General features: G+C 33.8%; 1 protein-coding gene across 3 annotated transcripts; it reads right to left on the reverse strand.

Moving 5' to 3' along the window:
• LOC107643006 (protein DETOXIFICATION 56) lies at positions 12,466–14,859 on the reverse strand. 3 transcript variants are annotated; one of them, XR_002362422.1, is made up of 2 exons: positions 12,623–14,859; positions 12,466–12,561 (listed from the first exon to the last, which is right to left on the reverse strand). XR_002362422.1 is itself a non-coding variant. In XM_016346540.2 (2 exons), exon 2 carries the CDS (start codon positions 14,460–14,462, stop codon positions 12,981–12,983), a length of 1,482 nt encoding a protein of 493 aa, XP_016202026.1. In that variant the 5' UTR covers positions 14,463–14,481; positions 14,520–14,859; the 3' UTR covers positions 12,466–12,980. The 3 variants fall into 3 exon arrangements, 2 of the variants coding, with proteins under 2 accessions (XP_016202026.1, XP_016202025.1); XM_016346540.2 differs by having other exon boundaries at positions 12,466–14,481; positions 14,520–14,859; XM_016346539.2 differs by having other exon boundaries at positions 12,466–14,478; positions 14,517–14,859.

The raw sequence follows: 15,324 nt of genomic DNA on the forward strand, positions 1-15,324 counted from the left end.
CATAGTTAGTGTGATTTAAATTTTTAATATTTATTTAAATAAACGATATTCGCTCGGTTAATCCAAATTAATTTCTTTAGTGAATTGTTTTTATAAATATAAAAATACTTATAAATCAATGAAACATACACACATGATTAATTTCAAATGACAAATTGATTCTAACCCTTGGATTGAAGTCAACTTTATTTAAAGAGTTGTGATTCACTGTCCGAATTCGTCACTAACTTACATGAAGCCAGTGGCCACCTGTAAATTGAAGAACCAAAACACAGATCTAAAGAGACGATTAAATGGTCTTTCTTTTTTAAGTAATTGCCCTGAGACAAATGAGGATGTCATGTGGGGTACATCCACGTGAATAAGATAATCGATGGATTAATGATAAGAACAACTTCAATCATCCAATCCCTATTCGAGATTTAATTAAGGGGCTGCTAAGGGATGCTCCAAGAGAACCTTTGACCATTATTTCTTCACTTTTATATTCCAAAATTAATATCGTTAGTTACATAGTATATTGTGGAAATTTATGTTAAAACTGATAATCCATTAACTAATAATTTTTTTAACAATATGAATAACTACTAATTAAATCAAAACACATGCACTACATTTTTAAATTACCTATTTAATATTAGAATAATTATCCACACATTTAATAAGATGAACATCTAATATATCCATTATTCACATTTTTATTGTTTACTTATACTTTTTCTTAAATAAAATAGAGAATAGGTTTTATTAATAAGCCTTTTAAATGTTTAGGGTTTTTTTTCTCGTAATTTAGAATTTTACTACTTTACAATCTACCAAAATATATAATATAATAGGTTCATTATTAAATTTAATTTATGGTATCATCATCATTTCACTAGGATAATTGCATAAACCTGACTTCATTTATAATTGATATGTGACTAATTCTGATTTAACATGACCTTGAAACAAGTAAGACTTATATCTTAACCTTAAACTTGTATATACAAGAAAAAAGAAATATAAATGTTAGTTGAAACCACCAAGTTCAGGGACCTCACCTAATTGCAGAGTTATGTCGCCTTCGGGCTTGTAAAATTTTTTGAAAAGATAAAAGCATAAAATTCTCATTTTATAGTTAGTAATAAAAAATATTATGTATTTATATTTATAATTTTTAAAAGATAAAAATATTTTTAAAATTATTCTATATATGCCTAATTAGCTTGTCTCTTAAGTAAAATACTCTACCTTTTTGTTTACCAAATTATTATTATTATTATTATTAGAGTAAAATACTAAATTGATCCCTATGTTTGGACGTAATTCTATTTTGGTCCTTAAGGTTTAAAGTGTATGTCCTATTTAAATCTAAAAAAGTTTCATTTAGCTTCATTGTCTCACCATAAGGTCAAAGTTAAATAATTAATGGAATATTCTACATGATAGCAGTACAAGAACAAGGTCGATAATATGGAGAACAAGTACAAGCTCCAAAGACACAAAATCAACCGTGGATGCATCAATACATTTATTTATCATTCTCCTTAGTTCTATAGAAAATATTTCATTTAAATTGTAAGAAAAATGATAAATAAATATATTGATGCATCCATGGTTGATTTTGTGCCTTTGGAGCTTGTTATTATTCTTCATATTATCGACCTTATTCTTGTACTGCTGTTATAGGACATTTCGTTAATTATTTAACTTTGACCTCACGATGGGACTACATTGAAGGTAAATGAAACTTTTTTGGATTCAAATAGGACACTTTAAACCTTAAAGACCGAAACAGGATTACGTTCAAACGTAGAGGACCAGTTTAATACTTTACCCTTATTATTATTATTATTATTATTATTATTATTATTATTATTATTATTATTATTAACAACATATCTTTATATTTGCTTAATAAATAGGTAAAAACTTAGTTTAATTGATTTTTCTGTAGAATATATATGATTGTAGAGAACTTTCTTAAGAACTCATGGATTCATGAAATTTGTCTGTTTCAGTTTAGCATAGCTGAAGGCAGGCCTTTTTCATTGATTCAAAGTCAAGCAACGTTGCGTTCACGGGTTTATATATAAAAAATAAATAATTAAACAGGATATGTGATGTATTTACTAGGAATTGCATCACTAAGACCTTTATTAATCCAGAAAAATAACCTGTGATGCATTAATTGGATTTGAAGTTAACCATCACAATCCATATTTCGTAATTCCATACTAAACTTCAAATCATGGAATAGGTCATAAATGTATAGATAAACTTCCAAAATGATGGTCTATCACCTCAGACAAATTACTTTTTTGGCAAAAACAAACAGCCTTTTATGGGTAAAAAGACACACAGTTATTTTTAAAATAACCATTTCACCTAATCCATTGGGAAAAAAGAGAGCCTTATAATTAATTCATCATCATCATGATAGAAAAATTATTTTTATTTGTTTCTAACATGAAAGATTTTGTAACATGTGAGACAATTTAAATCTAATTCTCTAAATCTATTTTCTCTTGTTACTGTTTAATACTATGACAATTCTATAGTATTTATAAATTTGTGTCTAAATTATCTAAATGTGAGTGTTGAGAAATAAGATCCACTTTTTTATAAAAATATAAAAAAGAATTTGTGTATACTAAACTGGAGAAAGAATTTGTGTATTATTGAGTGTATTTAAATTGTTTATACAAATTGTTTGGAATAATACAATATAGAAGGGTATTTATAGGGACTAAGAGAATCGTAATAATAAAGACGTAATATTCTATAATAAATATTCAGATATACTAAATAATTCTAATTGATCCTAATTTTTATTTTTTATTAAGATATGGTTCGACACAACAAAAACGTGTATCAAATGAGTATCGGTGAGTGTCGTATTCAAAATGTGTCCGACACACGAACACGGCAACTCAACAAAGTACACTTCGTACTTTATAGGAAATTACAAAGTATAGTTGGGGTTATGAAAAAACTAAAGTGGCTTATATAGTGTGCTATAAAATCTGAAAATCGAATCGATCATTAAACCGTTCTAATTACTAATTTATTGGTTTAATGATTTAACTGGTTCAATCGTAGTTCAATCGAAATAATCGAATTATAATAAAATAATATATAAATAAAAACAAATAATTAAATTATATTCTTANNNNTAACAAAAAGTTAATTGTTTTGTTATGAAAAATTTAAAAATTAGATAAAAGTTATAAAAAAGAAAACTTTTGTTTGTCTTAATAAACAAAATCTTAATGAAAAGATATAAAAAAAAAAGTTTATTGAGCTCATCAATGCAGTCCAAGTAATGGCAACATAAGGCTAAACTCTTTTAGAAAAAAGAAATCCTAAATATATCACTATATCATTCAATTGTTATCCTATCCCTCTCCCATTCAAAAAACAATGACAGCACACTTGTATATTGCACATAAACAAGTATATTTTATTTTTTCAGAAAGAGAAAAAAGATGCACAAATCAAGCATTGTGTTCAAGTCTTTAAGGATTACCATCGTGTTATCGCCATTTCAATTCGTCGACTTTGCGTCGTTTTGGGTCTGACGTCTCTTCGCATTGTTTTGTCCTTACACATTTTTGGATATATTATCCCTGGTATTCTAGATCTGTCCCCTCTTAGTAGCAGTAATGAAAGCTATGATTTCTAGATTCTTTTCTTTCTTAGAGAGAAAACGGCAAGTTTTCTAAAGGTAAGAGTGAGGCTGAAAAGACGTTGAGAATGAGATTGAGGTAGGGATGTCAATGGGATAGGCGGGGCAGGGGATGCCTTCCTGCTTCCCATTTTCGCCCTCAGATTTGTTCTCCATTCTCGCCATCAGATTTGCTCCCCATTCTCGCCCCCATTTCCGCCGTGGAGGAATATTGCTTCCCATCTCCATTCTCCACGGGGATCCATTCCCCGCGAGGACTCCATTCCCCATCTACATAATAGTTCTAACTAATTATTAATTTCCATATGAATAGAGTTATAAGTATCTATCTTATACAAAAACTGCAAGATTTTATACAAAAAATCTAAATGACACGATGATGACTTCTTTCGAAATAACGCAATGGGGGGACACAACGACGAGCCAAAGGATAAAGCAGTGGACGAGGTGGGAGACGCGGCAATAGAGAGGAGAATGGACACGACGGCAGAGTTACGAAAAGGAATGAGGAGAATGGACACGACGGCAGAGTTACGAAAGGGAATGCCGCAAATAGAAATTACGACGCGGTAAGGGTGATGGCACGGTGAGGTGTGACGATGCAGTGAGAAAGGTGACGAGGGGGTGGCTTCAGAGAGGTTGGATGGAGTATGGACAGTCTTAGGGATCTCTGAATTGAAGAAGGGTTATGCAAATAAAGATTAGGAGTTTTGGGTTTCTCTATATATGTGTGTGTGAGAAATGACTAAAAAACATATATGAGAAATAAATTATTAAGGATAATTCAAGGAATTCATAAATTTCGGGGAATAGCGGGGACGGGGCGGGGACCCCGCTCGGGTCCCCGCGCCTGCTTCGGAGAAATTGTCTCCCATTCCTATCCCCGCGAAAAAAATTTCTCACAATCGAATCCCCATTCGAGGCAGTTTCCGCAAGAATTCCCGCGTCTCGGAAAATTTTGCCATCCCTAGATTGAGGAGAGGAGGACGCGATGAGGCTACTTGCATTTTTTCTTTTTCAATTTTTATTTTTTTGTTAAAACAAAAAATGACGTCATTTATAAAAATCGGTCGGATTTGAATTCGATCTAATTGGCCGATTTTTGTCCGATCCAATAGTTTTATAGTAATTTTTAAAATGATGGTTTTTTTGTTGAACCAAACTGTAAATACTATTAATTTTTGGTTGAATTAGTTCGACCATTCAATTCGGTTCAATTTTCAGAACATTGATGAAATCATTTTTTTTTAATATTAATAAAAGGAGATACATAATGAATTGTTATATTTTTTATATTCTCTTCAAATAAATTTTTTTTTTGGATTTATTTAAACTTTTGTATAAATGTATGTCTGTCTCTATATGAAATTATTTACTTTCTTTTTTTGGACATGGAAAATTATTTACCTTAAAATAAGATAAGTAGATTATATATGGATTTTGCAGCAAAGATCTTCTCGAGCACAACGGATTTTGCATTTCCATTTTTTTTTTTTTTTGGACGGGATTGCATTTCCCTTGCAAAAGCCTCAAATGATAAGATTTTGTCCTCTCAGGCTGAATCAGCCTTTTTTTGTCATGCTGAAACAGCCATTTTAAAGAAGCAAGAATGTTTCAACATTTTTTGGAGCAAGAGATAGGCTTCATGAAAAAATGGGCTGCACCAAATTTGCTTTGCCCAATTCTTTATTTTAATTATTAGCCTGTTACGCTTCGGTTCATTGAGGGTAAAAACACTAAAACAGAAAACAGGGGTTGTTTAAGAAAAGTCCTAGTTTCACGTAAAGCGTTTTCGAACTTGGGCCTGAAAAAAACCTTTTAAAATTTAAACAGATTCTTTTTCTTGAAGAAAAAAAAGGAGCCTCTTTTGTGTGTATTCTTCTGAATAAAAGAGAACTTTAATGATTGACTAGTTGAATTATTTTGTAATATGTATACTTTTTTTGTCCCTGATTTTGTAAACTATTTTTACAACAACAATAAGTCCAGCACTAATTCGTTTGAACCTTAGCTTTGAGACTACCTACTATGACTTGATAGTTTGTGGATTAATTCGTACGGCCATCAATAACATATAATTTGTTGCTATAAGAATAATGTGATAACCATAGGTGGCTCATCTTTTTTTATATTGAAATGCTAAGTTTTTAAAGTCATTACATTTAATGATAGTAAAAAATGATACCTCGTTTCATATATAAATAGAGGTTGAAGCTCAGTGCATAACACACATCAATAACAATAATCTTCTCTCTCTATTATCTAGATACGAAACTTTTTTCTCTCTCTTTCTTTCATACGCTACTACTACTACACACACACACACATATATGAATCATCTCCTTTATAATAGTAATTGTAGTGAATATTACTACTAGAGTTATCTAATTATATTTCATATTTTATATTTGTTACCTCTTTCTTATTTATTTATTTAGTTATTTTATAACACGTTATCAGCACGAGACTCTAATCAAATTTTAGGAAGACTCCAGGTAACAAATTTTTATTATATCGAAACTCTTTCATTTTGAATATAATGCTCTTGATATATTTGGAAATAATTATTTATCATGGATATAGATGTTGAAATCCATCTTGATTCAATGGATCTTGAAGATACCATTGAGGCTGAAAATAATACATCCCAAAAGGATAAAAGTCAAGGCCATGATTTTCCTTCATCGTCATCTTGACGAATGATTGAAAAATGAATATCCCACATTAAAAGATCTTGCAGATCTGTGGAAAGACTTTGAAGAAAGGTACAATCATGTGATACTTCCTCAAGCCCGATATGTTAGGGAAAACTTTCTTGACCTTCCATGTCTCGAATGTGCTCCTGCAGCAGCAGTATCGAGAAAAAGAATTTAAAAATATTCTGAGTTAATTTCTTGCTTTCTTGTTGCTGAATGCAACAATGAGTTACTTTTAAGGAATCATGAAGCGTGCCTAGTTGGCGCCGCCCCATTTCCTGAAGTAAATGCGACAATTAACCCCAGAAGAGGTAAATGGCAAGATTTTGATAACAAGAAAAATTATGGAAGGAAAAGAAATTATGTTCACAAGAAAGATCTCACCAGAAGTGGGATAAAGAAAGAAATAATGGGCAAAGTATATCAATTGAGGATAAATACTTCCGTTGTGGTGGAGAGGGTCATTGGTCACGTACCTGTCGTACCCCAAGGCACCTAGTTAATCTTTATCAAGCATCCTTGAAAAGGGATGACAAAGAAAAGGAAACAAATTTTGTTTCAAATGATGAAAATTCCACCACTCATTATGATGTATCTAATTTCTTTAAGGATTCTGAAGGTAATATTGACTATTTGATCAATGATGGAATAGTTTGATATGTGTATGTATTTGTTAAGTATTCATGTGAATAATTTGACTGTGCATGTACTTCTACTCATTTTATAATTATCATTTATTTTTGAAGAAAAATTGCAAGGACATATTCTGAAGATATTTGCCTTGCGGATAGTGTAAGTTCGCACACTATTCTTAAAAGTGATATATATTTTACCCATTTTGTGCCAAAAGAAGAATATGTTAATACTATTATTGGCTCGGATAATGTGATAGAAGGCTCCGGAAGAGCTATAATTTTGTTTCCTGGAGGAACAAAATTCATAATAAATAATGCATTATTGTCTACCAAGTCTCAAAGAAACTTGTTGAGCTTTAAAGATATTCGCCAAAATGGATATCATATTGAGACTATGAAGGAGGGAAATCATGAGTACTTATGTATCACAATTCATGATTCAAATAAGAAAGTTATATTAGAAAAGTTGCCCTCACTTTCATCTGGGTTATATTATACCAAGATTAGTGTAATTGAATCACATGTCATTGTAAACCAGAAGTTTACTAGCCCAAATGAATTCATAACTTGGCATGATAGATTGGGTCATCCAGGAACAACCATGATGAGAAGAATTATTGAAAACTCTTATGGACATTCACTAAAGAACCAAAAGATTCTTAAAACTAGTCAATTTTATTGTGCTGCATGTTCTCAGGGAAAGTTAATTTTAAGGCCATCACCAGTAAAGATTGGATTTGAGTCCCTTGAATTCCTAGAAAGGATTCAAGGTGATATATGTGGACCTATTCATCCACCATGTGGATCTTTCATATATTTTTTGGTCCTAATAGACGCATCTTCGAGATGGTCATATGTGTGCTTATTGTCTTCTCGCAACCTGGCGTTTGCGAGATTACTGGCTCAAATTATTCGATTAAAAGCACAATTTCCAGAAAATCCAATCAAAGCAATTCGCCTTGATAATGCTGGTAAATTTACTTCCCAAGCTTTTGATGCTTATTGTATGGCTAATGGAATAAGTGTTGAACATCCAGTAGCTTATGTTCACACACAAAATGGGTTAGCAGAAACACTTATTAAACGCCTCCAATTGATTGCTAGACCCTTGCTTATGAGAACAAATCTCCCAACCTCGGTTTGGGGGCATGCTAATTTACATGCCGCAGCACTTATTCGTTTGAGGCTAACGAGTTACCATCAGTTCTCTCCTATGCAATTAGCTTTTGGCCAGCAGCCAAATAGTTAAGAATATTTGGGTGTGCGATATATGTTCCCATTGCACCACCTAATCGTACCAAAATGGGACCCCAAAGAAAATTGAGGATATATGTTGGATATGATTCTCCTTCTATAGTGAGGTATCTTGAGATACAAACGGGAGATGTATTTAAAGCCCGGTTTGCAGATTGTCATTTTGATGAATCAAAATTTTCAACATTAGGGGGAGAGAATAAGCTTCCTGAAAAGGAACTTAATTGGAATGCATCATCGTTGATGCATTTAGATCCTCGATCAAAGCAAGGTGAACTAGAAGTTCAAAAGATTATACATTTGCAAAGAATAGCAAATGAATTGCCTGATGCATTTTCCGATACAAAGAGGATAACCAAATCTTATATACCAGTGGAAAATGCCCCAATTCGAATTGATGTCCCAGTAGGACAAGTAGCCACTGAAGCAAATTCACGCCAGAAGCGTGGCAGGGCGAAAAATGCCCCAATTTGAATTGATGTCACAGTAGGACAAATAGCCACTGAAGCAAATACACGCCAGAAGCGTGGCAGACCTGTCGGTTCCAAAGATAAAAATCCTCGAAAGAGAAAAGATGTAAATACTATTCCTGTTGAAAAAGACATAGTAAAGACACCTGCAGTTGTCCAAAATTCTGATATAATTTTAATGCCAGAAGACGTTCAGGTACCTGAAAATTATGAAAATGATAAGATCTCGATAAATTATGTCTTTACAGGAGAGAAATGGGACCGAAATAAGACAATTGTCAATGAAATATTTGCATATAATGTGGCATTAAATATCATGCATGAAATTAAGGATCTTGAGCCAAGATCAGTCGAAAAATGTCGACAAAGGAATGATTGGCCAAAATGGAAAGAAGCCATGAAGGCTGAATTAGACTTACTTGCAAAACGTGAAGTCTTTGGACTTGTAGTCCGTACACCTGAAGATGTAAAACCTGTTGGATACCGATGGATATTTGTGAGAAAACGAAATGAGAAAAATGAAGTTGTGCGCTACAAAGCCCAACTTGTGGCACAAGGTTTTTCACAAAGGCCCGGTATAGATTATGAAGAAACGTATTTCCCAGTAGTGGATGCGATAACATTGCGTTATTTGGTCAGTTTATCTGCATATCATAAACTGCATATGCATTTAATAGATGTGGTAACAGCCTATTTATATGGCTCATTAGATCGGGATATCTATAAGAAAGTTCCTGAAGGACTAAAGATGTCTAAACCATCCAATGAATTTTTGCAGGGGTTATACTCAGTTAAATTGCAAAGATCTTTATACGGTCTAAAGCAATCTGGACGAATGTGGTATAATCGTCTTACTGAGTATCTAGACAAAAACAGATTCAAGAATGATGATATCTGCCCATGTGTTTTCATAAAGAAAAATGCATCTGGATTCATTATAATTGCTGTGTACATTGATGATTTAAATATCATTGGGACTCCTGAAGAGATTCCAACAATTATAAAAACTCTAAAAGAAGAGTTTGAGATGAAAGATCTTGGAAGGACTAAATTTTGTCTCGGCCTGTAGATCGAGCATACAAAAAATGGGATCTTTATTCATCAAAAACATACACAGAAAAAAATCTTGAAAAGATTTTATATGGATAAGTCACATCCTTTGAGTACCCCAATGATCGTAAGATCTTTGGATGTGGAAAATGATCAATTCCGTCCTAAAGAAGAGAACGAAGATATCCTTGGTCCTGAAGTACCATATCTTAGTGCCATTGGAGCGCTGATGTATCTTGCCAATAATACGCGACCTGACATATCATTCGCGGTGAATTTACTAGCAAGATATAGTTCATCTCCAACCAGAAGACATTAGAGTGAAATCAAACAGATCTTTCGATATCTTCATGGAACGGTTGATATGGGATTGTTTTATCCCTATGAATCCAAGTCACAATTAGTTGGCTATGCAGATGCTAGATATTTGTCTGATCCACATAAAGGGATATCTCAAACAGGATATCTATTCACATATGGTGGTACAGTTATATCATGGAGGTCCACGAAACAGACAATAGCAGTAACCTCCTCTAATCATGTTGAAATACTAGCAATTCATGAAACTAGTCGCGAGTGTTTTGGCTGAGGAGCCTGATTCAATATATTCTGTCATCATGTGGATTGATTGATCATAAGATAGCTCCAACTGTCCTATTTGAAGATAATACAGCATGCATTGCTCAACTTAAAGGCGGATACATCAAAGGTGATAGAACAAAGCATATTTCTCCCAAATTCTTCTTCACTCATGATCTTCAAAATCAAGGAACAATTGATATCCAATAGATCCGCTCAAGTGATAATCTGGCAGATTTATTTACAAAGTCACTCCCAAAATCCTCCTTTGAAAGATTGGTACATTAGATTGGGATGCACCGATTTCGAGACATTAAATTATGTCAGCAAGAGGGGGAGACTGTACTGATTTGATGTCGGCAAGAGGGGGAGACTATACTCTTTTTTTCTTGGTCAGGTTTTTTCCCATTGGGTTTTTCTTGACAAGGTTTTTAATGAGGCAGTCCCCATCACTAAAGAATATTGTACTCTTTTTCCTTCACTAAGGTTTTTTCCCAATGGATTTTTCTTTAGTAAGGTTTTAACGAGGTAATAATCTTAAATGGTCATCCAAGAGGGAGTGTTGCGATAAGAATAATGTGGATGACCATAGGTGGCTCATCTTTTCCCATATTGAAATGCTAAGTTTCCAAAGTCATTACATTTAATGATAGTGGAAAATGAAGCCTCATTTCATGTATAAATAGAGGTTGAATCTCAGTGTATAACACACATCAATAACAATAATCTTCTCTCTCTATTATCTATATACGAAACTTTTTTCTCTCTCTTTCTTTCATACGCTACTACTACTACACACACACACACATATATGAATCATCTCCTTTATAATAGTAATTGTAGTGAATATTACTACTAGAATTATCTAATTATATTTCATATTTTATATTTTTTCCCTCTTTTCTATTTATTTATTTAGTTATTTTATAACATAATTATTTTTTTTTTGTTTATTTTGGCAAACTAATATACTGATTATTTTATAATCACGCATTTTATTTGGATAAACTTCAACGCAACATGGTAGACGTTTATTACAAGTGGTGGCTATTGTTAATTCCTAACGATATTCTCACCTTGGCCTAGAGAGAAACGCGTATCCTTTGGATGTGATTGTTTGATCTGAGCCATTGCAGTTAGTGCTGACAATTGTAGCAGTGGACTCAATTTTTTCTAAAATTTATTTAGATGATCATCAAGATACGCTAATTAATTAAATTTATAAAAATAATTTGTTTTGAGATGTAATATTTTATTTTATTTTTGGTGGATATGTCTTAATGGTCGGCTGGATCATGGTTTTCGAAAAATGCATGCACATTATACTACCAAAACAAATATAATGGGTCTAAGTAGGAAAAAATAATAGGATAGAAATTTTTATGTCAGTATAATGGTTTATTTATATCATTAATGAATTATGTAATAAATCACGAAGAACTTTTAAATCGATACTATAGTGAAGGTAAGTATTAAGAGCATTGGATTATTTAGATATTGTAGGTAGGATTTGATTATGAAGTTGTTGTTAAAGAATAGATCTATATGGTTGCAAAGGCAAGGATGCAAAGTAATTTTTAGGGTGTGTTGTATTGATTATTATGTTAGTCAAAAAGTGAATAATTATAAGTGTTATGTTTGCTAAAATGTCAATTTAATTATTATTATACGAAAAAGCTAACATTTTTAATAAAATCTGACCAATACTTAATTAATAAAAGAAAAGTGAGTAATTAAATATTATTAGATGTAATCTTATACCATTAAAAATATTAATGATACCTAATTAATGGTTACAAATAACAAAATTTGTAGATCTTGAACTTAGGTGGTGGTTAAGTCTAAAATTTTTTTTTTTTTCAGTTGCAGTTGGTAGGGACTCGAACCCAAGACTTTTGAGATGGGAAGCATGTTTAGGGTAAGGTTAAATTTGCTTTCTGAATTGAGTTAGGGAGAGATCGAAGAGGTTGGGGGAGTGATTGTGGTGTTGGGCATTTCTGTTTTATAAATGAAAATCAAAACGGAACCGTTTCGGCCCATGCTATTATTACTCTTCTTATTTTTGAATTCTCATTTTTTTCGAGGCCCAAAAAGCTATATCATTCTCACACTTCTAAAAAAAGACCGCAAATTCACACTAACAGGACCCAATAACATAATTACAATTATGTTGTGTGGATTAATCTAACTCTATTACGCTACAACTCCTGTAGCCTCTGATTTTGGACAGAATATGTCTCTTCGTGGAGGCGTCGTTTCCACGTTTTGCCAGTACTTTTCTTTACGGGCTGAAAGAATCTACCATAAGAACCATAGCACTGCCCACACGAGCTTTGCATCTTTGGTTGCAATTTCGCTAACTAAAATGAAGTTTGTCGTTGCTGAGGACCAGTGATATACTGTGTTATCTTCCATGACTATAGCTTGTCTTGCTGTAAATTTCTTATGTCTAAATATAAGAAGAAAGAACAAACATAATCCGGAATTATGCTTCCAGTCACTTAATTAGTAGATGCCCTTTTGTTTCTTAAAATTAGAAAGTAGAAACACGAGCGCTACATGACATACATTTCGTATATGTTTTTTAAACTGCTTGTTGTTTTGAGAAACAGAGTCCTGAATTTTGTTAGACATGATGGTTTTGAATTGGTTCCTGAGAATCATATTTTGTGGCCAGTTGCTGTGCCTTAGAAGCTTCCACTTCCCAGTTAATCCTTGCAATAAACACGAGCAGCAGCAACAAGCAAATAACAATACCGGCAATAAGACCAATAAAGAGCCCAATAAGCCCAAGGTGAAGCTTGAATGCAAAAAGCACACCAAGGGGCAGGGTAAGGAAGTAAAATCCACCCAAATTAGCATACATGCCCAACCACGGTCTAGCTGTCCCTCTAAGTATGCCTCCACAAACCGCCACCGGAAAATTAAACACTTCCACAAGAGCCATCAGCAGCATTGTCCTTTTTACCCCTGTTATGATTCCCCTTTCATGGCTAAACAGAGGCCCCCAGGCTCCCCTTGCCCCCACCATCACCAAGCTCCCTATGCACCCGCAGGCACACCCCAATCCCAAAGAAACACACGCCGCCCGGTACGCGGGGGCGGCATGGTTGGCCCCGAGCTCGTTGGAGACTCGGGTGGAGACACAGGTGGCCAGGGACAGCATGACGGAGAAAAGCAGATAGTCGAAGTTGAGAACAATGGTGAGAACTCCGAGTGAGTCCTTAGCGTCAGTGAGGTGGCCAGTGAGCAAGATGAGAATCTCATAGCACCACCATTCCAAGCATGTGTTGAGGCAGCATGATCCGCACAGCTTCAAAAGCCTAATCCAATCTTGTATGCTCTGATCCCACCACCCCCCTTCCTTCCACATGCTTGCCTTTCTGTTCTCAAGAATGGCTACGTAAATTGCCAGCAGAACCACCACTATAAGATCGGTTATCCAAACAGCCATGGAAACCCCCCCAAGGCCCATGGTTTTTGAGAGTACTATGTTGATTGGTATGTGGAAAGCAAGTGCCACGGCTGAACTGAACATGGTTGGGAGTGTTATGCTTTGGGAGCTCAAGTAGGATTTTAAGGGGCAGAAGAGCGAGGTCACAAACAAATCTGGTATAAGATATGAGATGTAGGTTTTGGCCACCGTTGAAATATCTTGGTGCTGCCCGAAGTGAATTAAGATTTTGTCAACGTTGAGCCATAGGAAAGTGATGGGAATTGTTACCAAGAGGAGCAATATGATTGTCATGAGAAGGGTCTTGTGGAGGAGTTTGAAGTTTCTAGCACCGTGAGCTTGTCCACAGATGGGTTCCATGGCGCCGCACAGGCCGTTCAGGACGGAGAAGCCGGTTACGTTGGCGAAAGTGAAGCCCAGTGCACCGCCGGCTAAGCTGAGCTCGCCCAGGCGGCCTAGAAATGCTGTTGTGATGGCTGTCTTGGCAAACCAGGCAAGGTTCATGGCCACCATTGGAAGGGCTATTCCTCGTTGAATTCTCAGCTCTGAAGCCACCATCTTCCCAAGGCTTGCAGGAGCAGGTGAAGATGATTGGTCATTACTTTCTACGTTTATGCTTGCCTTCTCTACCAACTCAGATTTTGCTGCTGACATTTTTACTTTGTTTTGGTTGGACAGATTAGTATCATTCATTTTGTGCGTGCTTGCTTGCTTGCTTGCCTGAGCACTAGTTGTTAAAGGATGAAGTCATTGCCATTATCACAAGAGGATCTTCTTTCTAATTTGTGAAAGATTTATAGTGCTTTTATGATGACCCATGCCAGCCAGAGACCACAGCTACAACACACTTTAATTTGCTTGGTTTCTTCAAAGTACATGAGTACTTATTATACAAGGTTTGCAACATCAACCTCCTTATATTCTGTTTACTTGTTTACCATGGCCTCTTTGATTACATGCAACAGGTTACATATTTCTAAAAAATTTAAAACATAATAATGTATAGCATAAATGGCTAGACATGTCGTCTTCTATATCTTTAGTCTTTAAGCTAATTGGAGAAATAGAAAATGAGATGAGATATTAATATCACATGATTTTCAATTTTTCATATACTCTCAACAAAAATATTATGTATAGATAAAAAAAAATTAACGCAATCATCAAATTACTATCTATATATTTGTATATATTTATATGTATTATTTTATATATTTTTAATGCATATTTGGTATATTTTAACACATATTTTACATAAATAATATTTTTAAATTTTTAATTATTATATCATTTATCCTCATAGCCCCAAGATCAATCTTAAGAAACATAATCAGTTTTTTCCTCTTTTTTCCATTTTCTTTTATCACATGTTTATATACATCATTGTAAAATAGTGAGTCATCATAATTTTATTAGCTATTAGGAATCTTATAGAATTTTAAAAGATTTGATGTGTTGTAGATTTCACACAAGTTTATATATATTGCATCATTATCCAGTTTCTGTTATTACTGTA

The sequence above is a fragment of the Arachis ipaensis genome, chromosome B05 (assembly GCF_000816755.2).
Source record: "Arachis ipaensis cultivar K30076 chromosome B05, Araip1.1, whole genome shotgun sequence".
NCBI lineage: Eukaryota > Viridiplantae > Streptophyta > Magnoliopsida > Fabales > Fabaceae > Arachis > Arachis ipaensis.

What these genes read in the sequence shown, in the direction of transcription:
- LOC107643006 (XM_016346540.2), bottom strand. Translation starts at nt 14,462, where the DNA reads ATGTCAGCAGCAAAATCTGAGTTGGTAGAGAAGGCAAGCATAAACGTA.